The following is a 17,398-nucleotide window of genomic DNA, read 5'->3' as shown; positions in this document are numbered from 1 at the left end:
CCCGTGTTGTCAGCCAGTGCAGATGGGTCACCCCATTTGGGGCACTTTTACCCTCTCTGCCCCCCAGATTTCCCCCTCCCCCTCTCTGACGGTGCCTGCGCCCCATGCTCACCCCGGCCCCTGCCCCCGGCCCCTCTCCTGCCCCACCCCAGCTGTTTGCCCCTCCTGGGACCCAGTCTGCCCCCGCCCCGCCGGGCTTCCCCGGGGCCCCAGGCCAGCAGGGCACGTGCCCAGCCCCGGGCCGGCGCCTCAGCCGACGGGACCGAGCAGCCGGAGGAGCCGGCCCGGCCCGGCCCCGCCTGTCGGGCGCCGGCAGCAGCTCTCGGACCGGCGGCCCCGGCCGGGGAATGGGGCTGGGGCGGGGACGGGCCGGGCGAGCAGAGGCACTTTCCTGCCCGGCCCCGGCCCCGGCCCCGGCCCCGGCCCCGGCCCGAGGTCTCCCCAGCCGCCGTGCCCGGCGCGGGAGCTACTGCGGGCGGAGCCCGGGGGGCTGGAGCCGCGGAGCGGGCGGGGTCCGGGGGGGCGCGGCAGGCAGCCGGTCGGCGGGGAGGTAACGTTGCTGTCTGGGGCCCGCTGGGGAGTCGGGCCGGGGGCTGCGGGGGAGGGGCGATGGGGGCGGGTCTGACCTGGCCCCGGCCCGCGGGGTGCCGGGAGAGGAAGTCCCGGGCTGCCCCGGCCTCGGTCCCGAACTCGCCGGGCCGGACCCCGCTGCGCGGAGCCTTGGGGCCCCCGGTGCCGCCGTAACCAGGCAGCCGGGCTACAAGGGGGGGATCTGGGCGCCTGCCCCGTCCAGCCTGGGGGCTTCCCCCGCGGGGCTGGGCCTCGCCCCGGGCCGGAGACCAGGTAACCGAGGGGCCGGGCCGGGGTCTGCTCCCGCGCTGGGTCTGCGCCGGCCGGGGCTGCCCCGGGACAGGGCGGAGAGAGCGTGTGAGCTGCGGTGGATTTGCCCAGCTCGGTGCAGCCAGGACCTTCCGGGGGGGAAGAGCCGGGGCCCGCACGGGGGGGGGGCGGTGAAATCCCCTCTGGTGTCACCTCTTCCCCCGCCCGGCCCGACACAACCCTCCCGGCTCGGCCCCGCTGCTCCGGCGTGAGCCATGGGGAGTAAAACCCCCGTCGCTTCCCCTTCGCCTCCCGCGACGGAGTCCTCCGCTCTCGCCCACGGCTTGTGCCGCTTTCTCTGCCCGGCCCCGCTGCTCCCCCGGCCCCTTCAGCCAGGAGCTGCCAGACCCCACTGCCCACCCCCGGGGCCTCCCGGCTCCTCCACGCTCCCTGCTCCCGGGAAGGCAGCACGGCCCAGGGCTCCCCGCCGCCCCGTGGCTGTCAGGCAAGGGGGACCCATCGCCTTGCGCTGTTCGTTGTACGTGGCCGGATAAGGGCCCGGTGGGGCACTGGCCTCGGGAGCATCTCGGAGCAGCGGGGTGCAGCATCCCAGACCTCGTCTCCCCCGGCGTCCCCTGCAGGCCGCCGGCCGGCTTGGGGGGAATTCCGTGGTCGGCCGCCTGGCCGAGGCCCAAAGTCCCAGTGAGCCCTGCCGGGGTATTAGAGTCCCCCCAAGAAGCAGTCTGCTTCCCCGGCTAGGGCCTTCGGCCCCAGCTCCCGGCCCGTTACATTCAGCCCTTTGGTCAGGCTCCCAAACGAGGCCTGTCCCCTTTTGGGGGTTACACCATTTTCCCTGTTGCCAGGGGAACCCAGGCCCAGCCATTGCCCCAGGTTCCAACCTGGGGACCCTCGACACAGCGGCCACGTACTGCTCGCTCCAGTCCATCCCTGCTGTTTCCCTGGGCCTCTTCCTACGGGGCCCTTCCGTCTGCAGCCCTGTCGCAGGGGCGCCGTCCTCCGCTTCTTCTCTCGCACCAGGCCAGGGAAGAGCCCCCCTGCTTTACTCCTTCCGTCCAGCCAGGGACTGAGCTGCTGTGCCCGCCGCTCCTTTTCTCTGAGCCTCCCGGGCTCTGAGTGGCTGCTTCTGGGAGGCCTGGGTCGGCCCTAGAGAGGCCCAGAGGACCCACCTTTGCCGTTTCCTGGGATGGGATGTAGTAGGATCGTGGGGTCTCCTGTAGGGAGCTGCAAAGGCCAGCTGCATCCCATCACAAATCCCCTTAAACGTTCCCACTTTTCCCTCCAATTCTTCAGTGTTGACAAGTCCCCCCAGGTGTTGGTGTTTTCCTCTTATATTAGGAAATGCTTTGTTTTTACCCCATTTTCTCTTCAGTTCTGAAGTATTGACAGAAAATTCCTGGACATTTTGCCCCATTTTCTCTCTTGATATCTGATTTATTTTCCTCTGAGATTTTCGCCATCTAATCATCTGATGTTAACATGAAACCTCCTCAGATGTTGTCCTTTTCTTAAATCCTTGAATATTGATTGATATAAAATCCTTCCACATTTTGCCCTTTTTCTCCGTTATTATCAAATATTGATATGAAATCCACTCCGCTTTTACCTCTTTACCTTGTATCAACTATTGATATAAAATCCCTCAGACTTTTCCACTTTCCTCTAATTTGTGATAAATTTCTCATATTTACTCCTTTTTCTTTTTAATTACTGAACACTGTTACCACATTTCTGATGTTACCATTTCCATATAATTCATCAATTATTAATTTTAAAAAAATCCTTTTAGGCTTTGAAGTGTTCCCCATATTTTTCACGTGAAGTCCCTTCTCCCTTTTGGAGGGACCCTGTTGCGCTGAGTCATTGTCCATAGTGGAGGTTGCAGAGGAGTTAAATTCCCCGGTGATCAACTTTTCCCCTCACATTTGAGAATCTGCTTCCCCCTTTATCTCCATTAAAATCCAGAGGGTGGCTGATCAGAGTGACTTACCCCATTTCAGATACACATCCCAGGCAGGGCCTCACACCATCTGGGCATCACGCTATCTGGTGTCTCCCAGCTGCTAACAGGAGATGTGGCCGGTCCCTGACTAAATTTCCTTTCCCCAGACGGTGCGAGACAAGACGTGCAAGACAAGACGTTTACTCCCCTGAGGGGCCTGCCTTGTATGTGGATGGGTCCCTGTTCTCCCTGCCAGGCATTGCCCAGAGCAGCTGAGACACTCCGTCCTCCTGTACTAACTCCTCACATTCCGATAGCTGCTTTCACCAGAAGGGTCCCCAGAGCCCGTGGTGAACAGTCACCATGAGGGGTCTCTTCCTGCAGTGCTGAGACCCAGCCACCTCTGGGGTGGGTCCATGGTGGCCATTTTTAGCCAGTGACCGGGCATGGAAGTTTATTGACTCTTCTGGCTCCTCCATCCCCTCCCATCTCCTGTTAAAGCAGCATTGGCCAGGGCTCCCTGATGCCTGTGTGAGTGACCGGTCGGGGGCAGTGATAACTTTCTCTCCATTTATCAAATACTAATATAAAATCACCACAAATTTTATTTCTCTCCCCCTTCAGAACTGTAGGATGTTCAGGGTTTGGAGGGAAGATAGTTGCCCTAAGTCATTGCCCCAGATGTGGGGAGTGGGGCAGGGGGGAAGGCCTGGAACCTTCCCTCCCAGGATGTGTTTAAACAGATTTTTGCATCTTCCCCTCCCCAGTGTCACATTTCTGGTCTCATTGACTCCAGAGTTGCTGCAAGGAAGGAAAAGGAGTGACTCTGGATTAACATGGGAGCGGATAAGATCGGGGAAGTGGTGTCCTTAGCTGCTGTCACCAGAGGGCTCTCTGGCTGTTGCTAAGGGAGGGGACGCTGCTCTCTCTCTCTCTCTTTACTCAAGGTATCAGGGTTGAGTTTCTCGGGTGGAATGGTGCTGCCCCCCTGTGCTCTGGGAGCCCAGGCTGAGCCCTGGGTCTGTGCTGTGGATAGACCTTCATTAAAACCTCCTCCTTGCCCAGTCCAGGGGGGGACTTTCTCCAGTGGCTGGAACTAGCCCCCTAAGGCAGCCCCAGGCTCTGCCAACCCCAACTGCTGAGCTGGAGACTCCAGGTGACTGAGTGAGACCAGGGGATGGTCAGAAAAGTGACTCTACACAAATGTCACCAGGATCCTCAGATCTCACAGCTCCTGGGAATCTCCTGGGAATTGTTGTTAATAATCTATCTGGGTTGGAAGGGACCTCAGGAGGTCATTTAATGGTCCAGCCCCCTGCTCAAAGCAGGACCAGTCCCCAGTTTTTGCCCCCGATCTCTAAATGGCCCCCTCAAGGATTGAATTCACAACCCTGGGTTTAGTAGGCCAATGCTCAAGCCACTGAGCTATCCCTCCCCCCAATCCACCTGTGGGTGGGATCTGAGCTGCCTTAACAGCACTGAAGCCACTGATCTCCTGCCACAAGCTGCCCAGTGGCAAAACGGGATTGAGGAGGGGAAGAGACCGGCTTTGTGGGGTTCTCCTTTGAGTGTCTGGGGTGTGGAGGTTCCAGGCAGGGAAGGGTCGGGGAAGGGCAGAGATGGAGGGAGAGACAGTGTGAGTTTGGAGCAGTCATAAATGACAGGGGCGAGGGAGCGTGACATCCCCTGTGATTTTGTCACTTCTCTGTAATTATCAAGTATGGATATAAAATCTATGTCGATTTCTTCTTCTTTTCTCTCAAATTATTGACAATTTCCCCATTCAGCTTTTGCCCCATTTTCTCTCTAATTCTCTGGTGTCAATTTAATATTTCCTCAGATGTGGGGTGTTTTCTACCCCTTGGATCTGCAGTGCTTTGTCCTTGGTTTGGTAGGGAATTGTTGCCCTGAGCCATTCCCTAGGGTGCCCATTCTCTGCTGGCAACAGAGCATGGAAGGGGCACGTGAGGGGAAGGGAGAAGCAAATCTCCCACATGGAGACCACGCAGCCCCAGGTTACCCAGTCCCAGCTGCCACCCCACTCCACTCCATGACCCAACCCTGCTCCCCCCAACTCCACTGTCAGTCATCCCCAGCTGCTACCCCTTCCGACTTCCAGGGAACCTCTCAGCTCCATCCACCTTTCTTTCCCCCTTCAAGTTGCCAGGCCCAGGGCCTGTGAATGGCAGGTGGGGTGGGGAACCATCCTTTTCTGTTTGTTTATTGAACATCCATATTCACTGAAAACTTCATTAATGCAGCGCTAAGGGTGCCCAGTGCTGTCCTGAGCCCTTCCAGCAGGTCGAGTTCAGTAACACTCAAACCTCTCAAAAGTAGGAAATCCAAAGCTGTATCGGTCTGGTGTAGACGTACCGTAAGAGTTTCTCAGTGCAGCAGAACCTAGAATGTGTCTTTGCAGGGAGAAAGCCTGGGATGAATAGAGAATGTGAAATGGACAAAACCCCTTCTGAAATCACTCCAGTTGCCCTTTTCGCCCTGACAGGCTGCAGAATAACATCCACATTTTGCTCCAGATCTTCCCAGCATAAAGGAAATGGCGTCAGTGGAGCTGGCTCAGGTAAGGGATTGTCTGGGAGCTGGTGGTGGGTTCTGGCGGGAGGGAGAGGGGCAGTAAATGCACAGGAGGATGGGAGCTGCTGGAGGTGGGAGGAGCGGGGCTGGAAATACACAAGGTAGAGAAAGGGAAGGGACAGGGTGCGACCATTCTGCTGGAACTGGTTGACTCTGGGGCTAGCTTTCAAGGAACAGGCTCATGGGGGTTGGGAGTGGGACTTCCCCTGTTTGTGAAATAACCCCCCTGGCCAGACGTGGGAAAACTTCCCAAACTCCCAGTGCTGAAGACTAAACCTACCGATGCACTTAGTTATTTGCCCCTCTCCCAATCTTTGCGTCATCTGCAAACTTTATCAATGACGACTTTATGTTGTCTTCCAGGTTATTGATTAAAATGTTACATAGCACAGAGCCAGGAGATCCCACTAGACACACACCTACTCAACCATAGTTCCCCACTTACAGTTACATTTTGAGATCTATCAGTTAGCCACTTTTTAATGTATTTCATGTGTGCAATGTTAATTTTGAATTGTTCTGTACCAAGACAAATGCCTTACAGATATCCACGTATATTACATCAGTGCTATTACCTTTATCAACCAAACTTCTAATCTCATCCAAAAAATTATGCAGTTAGTTTGCTAGGATCTCAACCTATGTTGATTGGTGTTAATTGTATTACCCTCCTTTAATCTTTTATCAGTGCAATTATCAGGGTCTCCATTATCTTACCTGGTATCAATGTCAGATGGACAGTCCTATAATTACCTGGTCATCCCCTTTTCAAATTCTGAATATTGGCACAGGACTATCTTTCTTCCATTTTTCTGAAGTTTTCCCAGTGTTCCAAGACCCATTGAAAATCAACAACAATGATCCAGTGAGCTCCTCAGCCAATTCTTTTAAAACTTCTGGATACAAGTTGTCTGGACCTGCTGATTTTAAAAATGTCTAACTTTAGTAGCTGCTGTTTAACATTCTCATGAGTTGTTACTGGAATGTAAAGAGTGTCATTATCATCATACAATATGATTGTATTATCTGTTTGTTTTTTTCCTTTGGTACAGAACATATTCACTGAACACTTTTGCCTTCTGTGTATTATTACTGATAATTTTATCATAGTAATGGACTAATGCCATTGTTAAGATACTTTGTTGTTAATATACTTTAAAAAAATCCTTTCTATTGTACTTTTCTCTGATGGCCATAGATTTCCCTTTTGCCCCTTTGCTTCCCTTATGAATTTTCTATAATTCCAAGCTGCTGACTTATATTCTTTCCTTTTGACTTCCCCTTTCCTCCATTTGCTATCTATTTTGTTTTTATGGTTAGGGTTTTGGGATTCTTACCAGGGACTGTCCCTGGACCCTGCTGGGGTTCCATCTCCTGTACCAGCCCCTGCTTACTAGGTATGTGATAAATATGAAGGGCCTTGCTCCCTGTGTCTCCTGGCAGGGAGAAGGGGCTCTCTCTTTCTCCCCTCACACGGGTGCTTCCTGGCTGCTGTGAGTGGGATAGGGATTGGACTCTGTTACTGTGTCCTTCCCAGAGCATTCATAGAATCATGAAGATTAGGGTTGGAAGAGACCTCAGAAGGTCATAGAGTCCAACCCCCTGCTCAAAGCAGGACCAACACCAACTAAATCATCCCAGCCAGGACTTTGTCAAGCCGGGCCTTTAAAAATTCTAAGGATGGAGAGTCCACCACCTCTCTAGGTAACCCATTCCAGTGCTTCACCACACTCCTAGTGAAATAGTGTTTCCTAATATCCAACGTAGACCTCTCCCACTGCAACTTGAGACCATTTCTCCTTGTTTTGTCTTCTGCCACCACGGAGAACAGCCTAGCTCCATCCTCTTTGGAACCCCCCTTTAGGTAGTTGAAGGCTGCTATCAAATCCCCCCTCACTCTTCTCTTCTGCAGACTAAATAAGCACAGTTCCCTCAGCCTCTCCTCGTAAGTCATGTGCCCCAGCCCCCTAATTATTTTTGTTGCCCTTGGCTGGACTCTCTCCAATTTGTCCACATCCCTTCTGAAATGCGGGGGACCAAAACTCCAGGTGTGGCCTCACAAGTGTCAAATAGAGGAGAATAATTACTTCCCTCGATCTGCTAGCAATATGCCATTGGCCTTCTTGGCAACAAGGGCACACTGCTGACTTATATCCAGCTTCTCGTCCACTGTAATCCCCAGGTCCCTCTCTGCAGAACTGCTGCTTAGCCAGTAGGTCCTCAGTCTGTAGCGGTGCATGGGATTCTTCCTTCCCAAGTGCAGGACTCTGCAGTTGTCCTTGTTGAACCTCCTCAGATTTCTTTTTATTCATTTATTCATTTTATTGGCCCTGCTCTCCTGTGAATACTGGTGTTGTCACTGGGTAGCAGGTTCTGAGTGGGCGACGCTTGTTCTTTCAGGGGTCGGTGACCTTCGAGGAGCTGGCTGTGTACTTCACGGAGGGGGAATGGGCTCTGCTAGACCCTGCTCAGAGAGCCCTCTACAGGGAGGTCATGCAGGAGAACTATGCCACTGTGGCCTCACTGGGTAAGGATTCCTGTGCCCTGGTTACTAGAAGCTGTGGGGTCTCTACAGAACCCGAGTAGTAATAACTCTGGACCTTTACTCAGCCTGTAATTTTTGGCAGGTTTCCATGCCTGGCTTTTTGCTTCATGTCCTTCCCCGGTGTCATTTCTGGACGTGTGTGTATTTTGATGTCAGCCATTTTGAAAAAAATATGATTTATAAAATTTAGTTTAATTTATCCTTAATGGTTGCATTAGAAGTAATGAATAACTAGAGCATTCACCCCTTTCCTCATCTGACGGGGTCTCTCTGCAGCTGGTACAATTCTAGATACAGTCCAGTAAACAGGGGAACTACGAGGTACATGGACGGCGTGACAGTCAGGTGAGCCCATGTTTTGATAGGCGAGCGTAGGAGGTTGTCACTCAGGAGTCCATGGGTGACAGGGAAACGGAGCAGTGGGAGGGGAGGAGAAGGGGAGTAGATGTTCTGGAGTGGGCTGAGAGCAGTGGGAGGAAAGAAGGGGATTGTGGAGGAAGGGCACCCAGGAAGGGAGCAGGGTGGGTCAGTGGGAAGGAGAAGAGGTTTTGGGGCTCTGGAGTAGTGGGGGATTCCAGCCCTTTCACACAGAATTCCTGCCCAGGCCTTGCTGCTTCAGAACCTACGCTCCAGTTTTATTTCTGTTCAGTTGCACTTAATTTTACAGTTTTTTTTCCCCAAATATTAAACTCTTGTCCTTCATTCACCACTCGCTGCCCCTGACGCAATCCCTCCCCCTCCCGCTGTGTCTAGCACTGCGACCCTGGCCACTATTCCTGAATCCTTACTTTGTTCCTCTGACGCAGAGGATCACTGCTGCCCCGGCACAAATGTGCTGTTTGTCGATGATGTCACAGGGTGGCAGTGAGACTTCTGGGGACTTGCCAGGTCTTTCTCTTCCCCACCCCTATCTCCAGCAGCCATGGTCTACCTTCCCTCCAGGCTTTTTGGATCTTTTCGTCAGTCCCTTCTGATGCCACGTTGCCTGATTCTTGTTTATCGCAGTCTCCTTTTCCAGAGGAATTAGTCTGTTGCTCCTGAATTATAGTGTCTAATTCCCCAGCCTTACCCAGATGTGTGTGTGTGTGTGTGCGGGGGTTAATACGCCCTCCTACTGCACCTAACCCACTGGATTCCCTAATTCTTCCAAAACTGCTTTTCTGATGTCACAGGTCTGGGGGAGCTACATGTTTGACCCCCTCCAAAGTCTGCTCAAGGAATGCCCTCTCAGGTACCAGGCCTCCAACCATCACCTGTCTGTGGGCAGGGACATAGGTGCCCCTGCATCTCGATCAAGGTTTAAGGCTTGTAGTCCCCTCACCCTTCATTGTGTTCACTGGCCTAAAGTCCAGCCCCTGTGCTTTGCTTCTCTCCAAGGGCTGTGACCAGTGTGTATGTGATGGATGTGGGAATTTTGGTAATATTTCTGTTACTCCAATACGTGCCTCAGCTGCCCTCTGTATTTGGGGTTGCTCTGTTCTGAGTGTGAAAAGCTGTCATGGGGTGATACGAATGGCTCATTATGGGACTGACTGGGACTAACCCATATCAGTGGAAGTCCTTACAGAGTCCACAGTAACCCCCAGGACTGAACACTTGACACCTATCAATGAGAGGCATCCAGCTTGTCTGGGTGGAGTGCATGTGAACTCAATGTGTTTTGAGGAGCAGGAAGAACTGGGCTCCCAGAGACAGAGAGCTTTCCTGGAAGTAAGACAAAGGGATAGATACAGGGAAAGGACACTTAAATGGGTTCCTATGGCAGCGTGGCTCAAGGGCTTTGGCCAGTATGGGTTATGTCTTAACCTTTATTTCTCTGTGCTAACCTAAGGATTTGCCTCTGCTGTGTTCCAGTTGGCTAATATACCCTACCATTTTTGAAAAGGCTGCCGGGTGTCCCTGCAGATACTTGCTGGGTGCATTAATCCCTGGAGAGTCTAACAGTCTCTGACCAGGAGTCTGTCTCAGCTGGACTTGCTGGGCACAGCTCATGGTGTGAGGCAGGAGAGCTGGAGCCCAGAGGCTCAGTCTTGGAGGCATTGAGGCTGCATAGCCTACCCTGAGAGAAGAGTGGGACCCCTTGGGGATTTGGCACAGTGAAGGGGTTCCTCTAGGGACTGTTTAAAAGCTGGGGCATAGGACAGAGCGTGAGGATCCATGACAGTTGTGGGCAGCTGGTGGGATTCTGAATGCAACAGGAGGATTTTGCAAGAAGTGACTTGCAGCAGTAAAAATAAGATTAGTCAAAGGAAACAGCAAGAAAATGGTGTATATCCACCTCCCTGAGAAGAGCATCACAGAGCAGAGCGGTGGGAGAGTGTTCAGTGTTGGAAAGTTACACAAGGCTCAACCAACTGCATGGCTGGAGAAGGATGATCGGATCAAGAATTAGGGTCCAAAGCCAGGTGGGATTTTGAGAGAGTCCCAGGGTCACAGAGGCACCTGCAACAGCAGCTGGGGGGGGGTGGCATCCTGATGATCCGGTTCCCCCTTTGCTAGAGTTGAAGCATTGAGAGTTGGAGTGGAGAAAGCAAAGGAGCTTCAGATGGAGGAACAGAGACAAGCAGACCGCGAAAGGCAGCGAGCTGATCCAGAGAAAAGGATAAACATGAGGAGAAGCAGAGGAAAAACCAGGAAGAGCCGTGATAGCATGGAGTGGGTATGGAGAAGCAAGAAGTCCCATAAGGGGGAAAGTGGGGAGAGACCACGGAAGCCAGTTCCATAGGAGCCCAGTTACCAAATGGTTGGCCCAGTTTAATGAGAGGAGGGTATAGGTGCCTACCTCACTGCCTTTGAGAAGGCTTGTGATTGGAACCAGGTTGATCATGTAGACCGTCTTCTCTGTCTTCCCTCTTTCTTGGTGCCAAAGTGATAGAGGTGTGTGACGGGTTGGATCACAGAAACCCCCTTGGGGCTGCCAACTGATGTGCCAAGACTGCTTCTGCCCCTGCTTTCCTGCTGTCATAACCATAAGGTTAACCTAAAATCCCTCCTTATCTGTAAGGGGTTAAGAAGCTCAAATAACCTGGTTTGCACCTGACCAAAGGAACCAATGGGCACAAAAGATACTTTCAAACCTGGGGGCGGGGGGAGGGGAGGGAAGAGGCTTTGTTTTGGGTTCTTTGTTTCTGTGTTCGTTTGCTCTTGGCACTAAGAGGGACCGGACATCAATCCATGTCCTCCAAACCATTCTGAACCAGTAATTGTAAATACAGCCAGGCAAGGCATATTAGTTTCTTTGTTTTCTCAATTTGTGAATTTTCCCTTTGCTGGAGGGAGGTTTATCCCTGTTTTGTTGCAATTTAACCCCTCTGCCCTGAGGCAGAGAAAAAAACTCCAGCTGCTCTCAGCTAAAAAACCTGCTTCCAAGCAGCCAAAAGGGAAAAAAAAATTGTCCTTTTAAAATCCTACTGTGGTTTTGGTTCAAAATGATCCCACGGCTTCCCCACTCTGAACTCTGGGGTACAGATGTGGGGACCCACGTGCAAGTCCCCCTAAGCTTATTTTTACCAGCTTAGGTTAAAAACTTTCCCAAGGCACAAATTCCACCTTATCCTTGAACAGTATGCTGCCACCATCAAGTAATTTAGACAAAGAATCAGGGAAAGGACCACTTGGAGTTCCTGTTCCCCCAAAATATCCATCCCTCCCCAGCCCTTGCACCCCCTTTCCTGGGGAAGCTTGAGAATAATATCCTAACCAATTGGTTACAAAGTGAACACAAACCCAAATCCCTGGATCTTTGGACACTGAAAAAAAAATCAATCACTTCTTAAAAAGAAGAATTTTATTTAAAAAAAAAAGAAAAGAAAATAGAAAAGGTAAAAATCCCATCTGTAAAATCAGGTTGGAAGATAACTTTACAGAGTAACAAAAGATGCACAAAACACAGAGGAACACCCACTAGCCTTAGTTTCAAAGTTACAACAAAACAGGGATAAACCTTCCTTCAGCAAAGGGAAAATTCATAGTTGAGAAAACAAAGATAAACTAATACGCCTTGCCTGGCTGTATTTACAATTTCTGGAATAGGAGAGACTGGTTCAGAAAGGTTTGGAGGACATGGATTGATATCCAGTTCCTCTTAGTCCCAAGAGCGAATAAACACAGAAACAAAGAACCCAAAACAAAGCCTTTTTCCTCCCGCCCCCAGGTTTAAAAGTATCTTTTGTCCCCATGGATTCCTTTGGTCAGGTGCCAACCAGGTTATTTGAGCTTCTTAACCCCTTACAGGTAAGGAGGAATTTTAGGCTACCCTCAGGGTTATGACACCTGCCCTGGCAGCTTGGGACTCTAGTGCCCTGCTGGGTTTGAGCCTGACCCGGTAGCCTGCTGCAAATCCAGACCCAGGACTGAAACCGCATCCCCTATCAGCTGTAGGCTTAAACTGAAAGCAGCTTAAGAAGTGTTCCTGTCTTTAACACTCAGGCCATGTCTACACTACGAAAGTACTCCGATTTTACAGAAGTCGATTTTTGGGGACAGAGTGTATAAAGTCGAGTGCGTGCGTCCCCACTAAGCACATTTAATTCGGCGGTGTGCGTGCACAGTACTGTGACAAGCGTCAACGTTCCGAGCAGTGCACTGTGGGCAGTTATCCCACAGTCCCTGCTGCCCATTGGAATTCTGGGCTGAGCTCCCAATGCCTGATGTGGCCAAAAATTTGCCGTGGGTGGTTATGGGTAAATGTCATCAGTCAACCCTCCCTCCCTCCGTGAAAGCAACAGCACACAATCATTTTGCGCCCTTTTCCCTGGATTGCCCGAGCAGACGCCATAGCATGGTAAGCATGGAGCCCATTCAGCTCACTGCAGCAGTTATGGCCATTGTAAACACCTCACGCATTATCGTGCAGTTTATGCAGAACCAGCACCTGAAAAACCAGGCGAGGAGGCGACGGCAGCGCAGTGATGAGGACATGAACACAGATTTCTCTAAAACCGTGGTCCCCAGCAATTTGGAGATCGTGGTGTTACTGGGGCAGGCTCATGCCGTGGAATGCCGATTTTGGGCCCGGGAAACAAGCACAGACTGGTGGGACAACATAGTGTTGCAGGTTTGGGATTATTCCCAGTGGCTCCGAAACTTTTGCATGCGTAAGGGCACTTTCATGGAACTTTGTGATTTGTTTTCCCCTGTCCTGAAGCGCAAGAATACCAAGATGACAGCAGCCCTCACAAGTTCACAAGCGAGTGGCAATAGCCTGTGGAAGCTTGCAACACCAGACAGCTACTGGTCAGTCAGTAATCAATTTGGAGTGGGCAAATCTACTGTGGGGTTGCTGTGATGCAAGAAGCCAACGCAATCATTGAGCTGCTGCAATCGAAGGTAGTGACTCTGGGAAATGTGCAGCTCATAGTGGATGGCTTTGCTGCAATGGGATTCCCTAACTGGTGGGGCTATAGAGGGAACCCATATCCCTATCTTGGGACTGGACCACCAGGGCAGCCAGTACATAAACCATAAGGGGTACTTTTCAATGGTACTGCAAGCACTGGTGGATCACAAGGGATGTTTCACCAACCTCAACGTGGGATGGTCGGGAAAGGTTCGTGACGCTCGCGTCTTCAGGAACTCTGGTCTGTTTAAATGGCTGCAGGAAGGGATTTACTTCCCAGACCAGAAAATAACTGTTGGGGATGTTGAAATGCCTATAGTTATCCTTGGGGACTCAGCCTACCCCTTAATGCCCTGGCTCATGAAGCCGTACGCAGGCACCCTGGACAGTAGTAAGGAGCTTTTCAACTATAGGCTGAACAAGTGCAGAATGGTGGTAGAATGTGCATTTGGACGTTTAATGGGTCGCTGGCACAGTTTACTGTCTCGCTCAGACCGCAGCGAAACCAATATTCCCATTGTTATTCCTGCTTGCTGTGTGCTCCACAATCTCTGTGAGAATAAGGGGGAGACATTTATGGTGGGGTGGGAGGTTGAGGTAAATCGCCTGGCCGCTGAATATGCGCAGCCAGACACCAGGGCTGTTATAAGAACACAGCAGGAAGAGCTGCCCATCAGAGAAGCTTTGAAAACCAGTTTCATGACTGGCCAGGGTACTGTGTGCCTCTAAATTCCCTGTAAGCCACCTGCCCTCCCCCCTTCGATCACAGCTTGCTTGCAAAGGAAATAAAGTCACTATCTTTTAAAAAACATGTATTCTTTATTAATTGATTATAAAAATAGGGAGATAACTCACAAGGTAGCCTGGGTGGGATGTGGGAGGAGGGTAGGAGGGAAGGAAAAGGCCACTGTAAAACTTCTTGAATGAAAGCCTTCTGTTGCTTGGGCTGGGTTGGGTGCCCGGAGTCCCCCCCCGCGTTCTTGGGTGTCTGGGTGAGGAGGCATGGTGGAGGGAAAGAGCCATTAACCACAGAAAGGTCAGACAGGAGAATACAAGCCAGAGAGAAAATAAAGAAAGGGGTAACCATGAGGAGGAGGGAAACCAGCAAACTCCCCAACAAAACAAAGAGGGTGAGAATGAAGAGTGTGCCTCCACCCCAGTGTGTGTACCTGTGCGTTGAAGTGAAATTATGGGACAACCTCTGCCCACCACATATGACTCTGGTGGGTGGAGAATGGATGGGCCCTACAAAGAGATCCTAGATGGCCACCCTGAGGGTGGAATGAGTGAACAGGAAAGAGTGTGGGTAACCCACAGCTCAAAAGCTGTAGTTACAGGCAAAGGGAACCCAACTCTAATGGCAGTAGAGCATACACCCACCCAAAAGACCTGCTTGGTCAGAAATGGGGAGAAACTGGGAGACAGGATTGTTACCACCGCGAGGAAGCAACTTGAAGTCAGGTGAATACAGAGGCCCTGGGGAAAGCTGGCTCTGCAGTCTTGGTAACACATGTAGCTGAGATCCAGGAAACAGATGAAACCATGCAAAGAGTGCGATTTGCAGCTGAGAGAGACAGAGGAGACTTGCTGGGGGCGCTCCAGGAGAAGGATCAGTTGCTCCAGGAGGTGCGCCAGCTGAAGGGGGATGTGGAAGCAATGAAGCACATGATCCGATGGAGGCACAGCTTGTAGACCTTAGTAGGGGTTGGAGCAAGGTTTTTGAAGGGGGGGGCATATGTGATGGGGTTTCCTCCCCATCACCTATAAGACAAAGGAGAGAACCTAATTAGTTATGTGCTGCACCTGGGAGGTAATTAACTGATTGCCTGCTGGCCAGAGGAGGGGGAGCTAGGTGGAGGGCGGGTCTTGGCGGAGAGGAGAGAAGCAGGCAGGGGCGGAGATGGAATATTTTCTGACCCTAAAAGGTAGTCACTTCGGTAAGTGAAGGAAAGCATAGTAGGGAGGGGAAATGGATTCAAGTAGAAAAGAAAAATAAAATAGAAGCAGACTCAGATGATGATACTAGTAAAAAACCAAAGCGGAGGAAGGAACTAACCTGAATTGTTATAACTAAATCCCTCACCAAAGCAATGAGAGTAGGTGACCGGGTTGCAAGATGAACTGTAGCTGAATGTAAGAACAAAGAGCAAGTTGATGAACTGCTAAAAACTGCAATGCTAGGGAAAGTTAAAATAAGTTGCTAACTACGAAAGTCTGATCCTGGAGCGAAGGGGGTGATGTATAGGGTGCCATTGGAACTGAGCAGTGATGAGAGAAGGAGAAGCAAGTGAAAAGACAAAATATTAGGAAGTCAGCGGCTGTCATCGGGTTTGGCGGCAATGCACGCCAGTGCGGGGGTTGTCACTACTAGCCCTGCAACTCTGGGTGCCTCACAATGCTTTGCTGCTGTAGCTCCCAACCTGGGCTGCTGAGAATCAGCCTACCAGCATGCAGGTCACGCCCTGAGTATGTGTGTCCTAGACAGCCCTGAGTCATCAGCTCTGATCCCGCAGCCTGTCTGCAGCCCCACAGCCCTCTCTGGCTTCCACCAGCCTTGGTTGCAATGATGAAAGTACCCAATAAATGTGAGGATGGCTGGGAATTCAATAGATGAACTATAGCACAACTGGTTAGACCTCCACATGCTGTTCGAGTTAAAATGTAGGTGCAGAAGTTGAAAGGAAAAGCTAAACACAGTCAAAACTTTTAGTCTTGGGAAAATTGGTTATGGATGGAAAGTCACATGTCCAAATGTGGATTTAGACTTATTTTATAAACTGAAGGGGGAAAAGCAACAGGCGGTATTATGAAGTGTACCAATATATAGATGAAAACGAGTCAGTTTTGTGAAATATGTACAGATGGGTCCAAACAAGAAAAAACAGAAGTAGTAGGGGCAAAATATTGTACACCAAACTTTGGAATTAGTATATCTAAAAGAATATCTGATTTTGCAGCTGTCATGACGGCCAAACTAGCAGAAATAATACGAGCATTAAATTGGATCTGGGATGTATGCCCAACAGAGAAAGTCATTTTTTTTAACTCAATCTCAGGATTTATGGTGATAAAAAAAGGGTGTCTCTGTATGTAAAATAATTTCATCAATGAAATTATATTTCCAATAACGGAGTAGAGTTGGGGATACATGTAGCGTTAGGTTGGATCCCACAGCATATCGGGATAAGAGGGAATTAAATGGCACATAAATTAGCTAAAAACGTTTTAAGAAAGCCTAGTACAGAAAAATACAAAAAAGAGGAATGGCAAAATTTTGGACTAACAAAAAAAAGAAAAAAAGAGGCAGAAGGATTTTCAGTTGTACCCAAGAGTTGAGGATAATGACATACTTCAAGGCCTGGTTAGGAAAAATGAAATGATTTTTAGGGTTGTCGATTAATCACAGTTAACTCATGTGATTAACTCAAAAAATATTAATAACGACAAAAAATTAATCGCAGTTTTAATTGCACTGTTAAACAATAGAATACCAATTGAAATTTATAAAATATTTTGGATGGTTTTCTACATTTTCATATATATTATATTGTATGTTGTAACTGAAATCAAAATGTATATTTCTGTTTATAAATATTTTCACTGTAAAAATGATAAACAAAATAAATAGTATTTTTCAGTTCACCTCATACAAGTACTGTAGTGCAATATCTGTCGTGAAAATGCAACTTATAAATGTAGATTTTTTTTTGTTACATAACTGCACTCAAAAACAGAACAATGTAAAACTTTAGTGCCTACTGGTCCGCTCAGTCCTACTTCTTTTTCAGCCAATCACTAAGAGACAAACAAGTTTGTTTACATTTACAGGAGGTAATGCTGCCCTCTGCTCATTTACAATGTCACCAGAAAGTGAGAACACGCATTCGCATGGCACTTTTTTAGCTGGTGCTGCAAGGTATTTACATGCCAGATATGCTATACAGAAGTCTTAAAAGAGCAACTGACGTGGAAACTACAGAACCCGAACCAGCAAAAAAGAAAAACAAAAAAACACTGGTTGGGGGAGTCTCATGTACCCCAAAAATGCATCCACTGCAACAAATTGAAAGTGCGGACCTGCAAGGACAGGGAGCTCAGACTTAAAATGCTGCTCCTGGAAAACTTCCTCAGACCTGCGTCTGAC

The 17,398-nt window shown here is 50.1% G+C and overlaps 1 protein-coding gene across 1 annotated transcript in view; it reads left to right on the top strand.

Moving 5' to 3' along the window:
• Positions 1–665: 665 nt before the first annotated feature.
• Positions 666–17,398, top strand: part of LOC144272110 (uncharacterized) — a 36,649-nt gene continuing 19,916 nt past the window's right edge. The window contains exons 1-3 of the mRNA XM_077829960.1: positions 666–843; positions 5,283–5,357; positions 7,772–7,898. Of these exons, the coding sequence (XP_077686086.1) occupies positions 5,334–5,357; positions 7,772–7,898 (151 nt within the window). The 5' untranslated portion in view covers positions 666–843; positions 5,283–5,333. The remainder of the gene's footprint in view (positions 844–5,282; positions 5,358–7,771; positions 7,899–17,398) is intronic.

This window comes from Eretmochelys imbricata, chromosome 11 (assembly GCF_965152235.1).
Source record: "Eretmochelys imbricata isolate rEreImb1 chromosome 11, rEreImb1.hap1, whole genome shotgun sequence".
In the NCBI taxonomy this organism is placed as follows: Eukaryota; Metazoa; Chordata; order Testudines; family Cheloniidae; genus Eretmochelys; species Eretmochelys imbricata.
The sequence above is the reverse complement of the archived record's forward strand: the minus strand, read 5'-3'. Positions and strand labels throughout refer to the sequence as shown.